Genomic DNA, 6,315 nt, shown 5'->3' with positions numbered 1-6,315 from the left:
ATTTTATTAAGCATGATGACATGCCATTTTCAAGGGTACGGGTGGATCTGAAAATGCTCCAGTTGAAATTTGATCAAAAATAAACTTATTTGCGGCCTCGGTGTAGTGAGCTCCATCCCAATTTACTCTGACTGAGGGGCGTTCACATGAACCCACGAATATTTGGCTTCCATTTACTGTAAATGTTCCTGCACACCCAACACTACTGCTATAGTTGTATTTCCCTCCATACCCACAACAAGCAACAAGTGGAAGCTCCAATCCTGCATATTTTCAACCAAAATTATACACTTGAAAATTATTCTTACATACATTAACGTTTATTTTTAGAGCATGTGATTCACACGTAACGCTTACCATGTTTGTTTGGTTCACTAAATAGAGAGTACTTGACGGAGTAGACGTCTACATGTGTAATTGCAGCTAAAGGAAGATCGATCCTGAGCTGAACTATGGCCTCCTTCAACTTGTAGTTGAAATATTGAGCCACATCATTATAGGGCTTTGCGCAACCATGTCTGTCCCTTTGAGCTGATAGAAAATTGGCCAAAATATAGGGAAGGCAACCAATTGGTCCTGTGTTGTGGATCCAAAATGATCTACCTCCCAAATCATATATCGCCTACATCATCATAAAACAAAACCTAGTTATCTCATCATTTTATATTTTACTTCTTAATTATTAAGCCTTAAAAATAAAAAGTAAATATTTTTCCTAGGATTAATAGGTCGGGATTTTCAGGTTGAATTTAGAGAGAAAATTAGAGAAAAGGTAAAGGTCCAAGAATACAATCCGAGTAGGTCGGTCCCACACCCCAAAAAACCTGAAGATCCCTACTCGAACACCTGAGAACCCGCATTCCTCTTTTTCTTCCCCTGCCTGAATTCTTTGAAAATCCGACAGGGAAATGAGTAATAGGGCTAGCCTAAGCCAACCCATTATGAATGATTAATCATAGTCTTAATTTACCTTAACATTAGTAGAGAACTTGTTGACTATATCGGGGACAGAAGCATTGACTTCCTCTATAGTCATGTTGCTACGGAATCCCTCACCAAGATCATTCTGACCGATATCGAATGTGTATAAAGCTTTTGGAAAATAATCCCTCTTGGGCATTAAATTTGCATATATTCCTCCTGCAAGAAAAACAAAGGTAGTTGATAATATCGATATCTACAATTAAGCACCCCCAATCTAAACAAATAAATACTAATTTATTAAATTGAATTTGAGAAAGTTTACCCTTTTGCCTTGTTATTTGTGATCTGATCTTGAACTGCACAAATTGTAAGTATTGGACGTCTAAGTAGAAGGGACTATATCCACCTCCGGCTGGCATAATTATTTCCGGTAGCCTGATTGTGGAGGCAGCCGTGGCAAAATTTGCACCGTGCTTAAAGTTGGTTCCCAGAGAATCAAGATATGCGCTCAGATACGGGAGACCAACACTCTTTGCTGTAACCACACAATCAAGGTCGAAGGTTTACATCTATGTAGTTTAATAATGTAAGGAAAATGAGAATTATTCATCCAAAAGAAGAAAGAAAAAAAAAAAAATTAATTTGAGGCCTCAATAAATTAAGAGGGTAGGCCAAGTGATGAGAAGGATGAGACAATAGGTCGACTGCAAGATTTGTCCCTTTTGACAGTGCTTGCTTCAATGGCAGGCAAGAGAGATGAGCCAATGTTATTTTAGCATGGCCCAGGCCCTTAATAACGGAGGTTCATAATCATAGCTCACTATGAAACCCTAGAAAATTGTGACCGTACACCACTACCAGCTACTAGCTAGGTTAATCTCTTGAAGGAGGGCTAAGATTAAATGTTAGTCTTAGTCTATCATACCCCCATAAATCTAGTAGAAAGTACAGCTGTGAGAGAGAATATAATGGAAAGAAGAAAAAAAGCAACACAATTCAACTCAATAAAACTTGAAGGGAGGAAGATTCAGTTTTGCACAAGTACATTAATGGCTCCATTTGTTAATGTGTTCTATTTTTTTAAAGAAGAAAAGTGTTTTGATTTAGCATAAAAGTAAAAATAATTTTAAATATTTTGTATTTTAAGTTGTTAATTAATATTTTTATTTTAAAAAGAGAAAACAGGTAAAAAGAAAAAGGAAAAAGCTAATTTTAACAAACTTTTATTTGTTTTTTTTTTTTTTTCATTTCTACTAAGCTACAACTTCTCTAACTAATCTTTTTCATCGAATCGGCTCAAACCAAGAATATGAGAGTCTCATATTGACCGTTCAATTTCATTTAATGGCTTACAACATGTCATGTGTCCCACACTACAATTTAAATGAAAAAAAAAAAATTAAAATTAAATAATAAAAAAGCTAGAGGTGGCCGGCCCTTGGGGTGGTTCGCCCACCCCATGAATTTAACCAAAAATAAAACCCAAAATTAAATACCCAAAAGCTACAATATTAACCCAGAAAATTCATCAACAAAATACTCCAAACAACCTAAATCCATTCTCAACCGAGAATCAATCATAACTACCTAACAGAACAAGGAATCCCAAAACAGAGGACCCAATAAATCACAAAGAGATCCCAACGGAAAATACCAGAAATTCTTAGCTACTGGGAGCGATTTCTGAACTCAGAGACCACTGGGTTTGGCGTTGCTCAGCCACCCACGACGATGATCTCTCTCTCAGGTTGGTTCTCCATTTTTCTCACACTAGCCCGTCCACTCTCTCTCTCTCAACTCGAAGAAAAGGAGAAGAGAGGGAAAGAAGAAACGGCTAAGGGAAGAAAAGGGAACAGGGGGAAGGAGATGGGTTCGGTTCTCTTTGTGGGTTAATTTTCTGGGTTAATATTGTAGCTTCTGGGTATTTGATTTTGGGTTTTATCTGTTGATTTTCTGGTCAAATTCATGGGGGTGGCCAGTCGGAGTTGGCCGAAGCCACCCTTGCTCAATAGGGATGGCCTGCGGCCTGCCACCCTGCTTTTATATCATTTAATTTTAAATTTTTATTATTTTTATTTTTAGTTTTTTTAAAGGGAGCCCCTACTATGCGGTCGGTCTGCATTTCCAACCTTTTGCAGCACCCAATGGTTGATTGACACGTCACCTTATTGCACAAATACATAATATAACTGAAACACCTAATAAATTCTTCTGTCTCTTTAATAAATCGAAAATACTCTTCCTGTTCTCTTCCTCTTCTCTCTGAAACACCATCTCTTTCGTCGGAACGTCTCTCCCTCCCTTTCTGTAGATGAGTACATCTCTTTCTGAAACACCATTCCAACCTTTTTCATTTGAACATTTCTTTAAAAAAAAAACGTCTCTCCCTCTCTGGAATTTTCGTTCATGGGTTTCGAATTTGCGGCTCACATGAATGGGTCTAGCCAGACCCACGTGGGTCTGGCGAACGCCCAGCAAGACTGGTTTGTCTGGTTTTCAGCAAAACAGCCACACTCCAAAGCCAATGAATATGACTGAGTATCTTCTGTTAGCAACTGCATTTTTGCATTTTCCTCCTCTGTTTTCATACTCTTGACATCTTCTGTTTCCGGCGATCAAGGGCATGGTTCGGCGAACCGTGAGGATGGATTGCGAGACCTGCGGGGGATTGGCGAGACAGCTGGTGTTATCGCCAACCGGCGCGGGATTCGGGTCCAGCGAAGAAGAGGAAAAAAAGATGAATGGGAGAGAAAGAGAAGAAGAGGAAAAAAAATGTTTGATGTGTGTTTCGGGGAAGAAGAAGCATAGAAACAAAAATCAAGCCTCAACCTCAATGGGTTTCCTTTGGTTCTCTGGTTCGGCTAAGAATGAGGAAGAGAAGGAAGAAGGGAGAAAGAAGGAAGAAGGGCAGGGGCGTGTCTTTAGGTTGTGTTAGGGATGAATAAGATAAAAAAAATGGTTATATTAAGTGTTTTTATTCCAGTGTTTTTGCTCCTATTATATTAATTGTATCTAGCATAGGTGTAGCTCTTCTATTGGTTGCTGCAAAACTTAGCTTTTGCAGACAGACCGCATAGCAGGTTTTCCCTTTTTTAAAAGTTAAATAATAATTTATTATTTAAATTTTAGTGAGATACATAACATATTATGAGCCGAATGAAATTGAAGGGTCAACATTAACAATACGAGACTCTCATATTCTCCTTTCATTGGCAAAAAAAAAAAAAAATCATCACATCAAGAAACTATTGGCAAGGCTCTTTCCTATGCAGAAGTATATATATAAGGTTTGGATTTGACATGAAGTGGAAAAAAGCACTGGATTTGGAGATTGGTACCCCATGGATCCTAATGGTTTTTTTGTTTTCTTTTGGGCTACTGCTCTTAGACAGTTTTCTGCACGATAGTGAATATGCTGCTTTTCCATCATGTTTATATGAAGGACAAATTGGTAAATATCTATGAGATAGAAAATGAGTGCATCTGACGGGCCTACTAATTCAATCTATCTACTGTGTTCTATTTCTGCAATATTTTACAGACCAAAAAACAGCATTTAGTTTCTACCATTTACACACTGAAATCGGTAGCTGGAAGACCCCACTGAGCATTAGCAAATTAATGAGGAAAGTAGTCTATATATATATATATATATATATATATATATATGGTAACAGTCAAGGTTAGACATATAACATACCCATGAAATCGATAATGAGCCGGCCATCTGAGAACCTTCCAGCAGGCATGTGAAAAAAGGTCTCCCCATAAGGAGGTGTCGGTGTTAATAAGGCAGCAGCAGCTAAACCACCGGTATCAGAATTTGAGTCTCCAAAGTTGAAGATTGCCGGAAAGGTACAATTTTCCAGAGCAAACACTGGGTTCAGTGTGGAAGCATACAATAAAATGATGCAAAAGCAAGAGACAGAAATTGTGAAGTAGTTGAGAATGATAGGAGTCTCCATATTTGTAGACACAAAGCGAGAGAGATATTGCAAATGGTAAGGAAACCACGAAGGGAGTACTCTTTGATGTTTGGGATGGAAGGAAAGCTGGACATCTTATATATATATATATATATATATATATATATGTACACAAAAGCATATATCTAGAAAGATTGTTTGTTGTCAAAGGATGCTTAATTTCCCATTCATGCATCTTTGAAAAGTACGTGATAAGCTTACGTGGAAAAATGTACCACTGATGTGTACTAGTCAATTTGACTAGTTTAAATTCTTGAGAAGTAAGATTGTTAAAATTATTGCAGCTTTTATTGACAAATATGATGTCGGAGCTAATAATTTGATAAATTATTAAGCATTTTCAGCCTTCATCCTTCACGTGTCTATAAGAAGAGCTTAACTCACACATCAAATTTGTAAGATAATAATTATAATAATTAAAATGTGTGAGTTTTAACTCACACATCAAATTTGTAAGATAATAATTATAATAATTATAATAATTAAAATGTGTGAGCTTAACTCACACATTTTAATTTTTTTCTTCCACTTTTGCCCTCACTTCAAATCAAGAAAATGACGCTTATACCTTTTAAACATATTAACTTTATTTGTTTGAAGTGAGGGCAAAAGTGGAAGAAAAAAATTTAAAATGGCACATGACTTACACATGACCGTTGACCGTCAATTTTAACCCTTTTAACTGACAGAATTGGGCTTTTTGTCATAAGATGGTAGTTTGATGGGATTAGGTGTCATAGTTGATAATTCATAGGGAAAAAGTGCCAAGACGCTGTAGTTCATGAGGGCAAAAGGTAATTACCCCGAAAATTTTTCTTTCATCTCAAGGGCCTGTTACAATATTTGAGGCCTTGTTTGGCAAAGGCTTACAAATCTCATTTTTTAAAAATAAAATAAAATAATTTTTCAGCATTTTTGTTTTTTATACCATATTAATAAATTTTTATTGTTATTTAAATAAAAAAAATCACAGTAAAACAAAATTTTTTCATACAAAAAATTTAAAACTTCTATCTACTTTATATCACATCAATCACCTCAAATCAAAAATCATATACATGTCCATTACCCAACAAGGCCCAATTGTCTTATAAACCGAAATTGATTAGAAAAAATAAATTTAATTATTTAATTATGATTTTAGCAAAATCCAAGCACCTACCTGCCATCCATGCTCTTGTCCTCTTTGTAATTCAAATTTAGGGACTTCGAAGCATTTGTTTTTTTGGCTTATTGGGTTTACCTCAAAAGACCTTATATCATTTACAAAGAACATGCTCTATATAAACAAATCTATTTTTCCACACCCAAGTGATATGGGACGCTACAGACTCCATCTTGCAATCTCCTTCCCTTGTTTTCTTTATTGCTCAGAAAAATAAAAAATAATAATAACACCTACCTA

The 6,315-nt window shown here is 36.1% G+C and overlaps 1 protein-coding gene across 1 annotated transcript; it reads right to left on the bottom strand.

The window, feature by feature from the left end:
• Positions 1 to 6: 6 nt before the first annotated feature.
• On the bottom strand, positions 7 to 4,948 carry LOC132189757 (esterase-like). Its single transcript, XM_059604544.1, has 5 exons — positions 4,625 to 4,948; positions 1,247 to 1,459; positions 971 to 1,140; positions 358 to 622; positions 7 to 263 (listed from the first exon to the last, which is right to left on the bottom strand). Exons 1-5 carry the CDS (start codon positions 4,887 to 4,889, stop codon positions 7 to 9), a joined length of 1,170 nt encoding a protein of 389 aa, XP_059460527.1. The 5' UTR covers positions 4,890 to 4,948.
• Between the last annotated feature and the right edge of the window lie 1,367 nt (positions 4,949 to 6,315).

Source organism: Corylus avellana, chromosome ca1, assembly GCF_901000735.1.
Source record: "Corylus avellana chromosome ca1, CavTom2PMs-1.0".
Lineage (NCBI taxonomy): Eukaryota > Viridiplantae > Streptophyta > Magnoliopsida > Fagales > Betulaceae > Corylus > Corylus avellana.
Note: the sequence above shows the minus strand (reverse complement) of the source record. Positions and strands in the feature narration are given on the sequence as shown.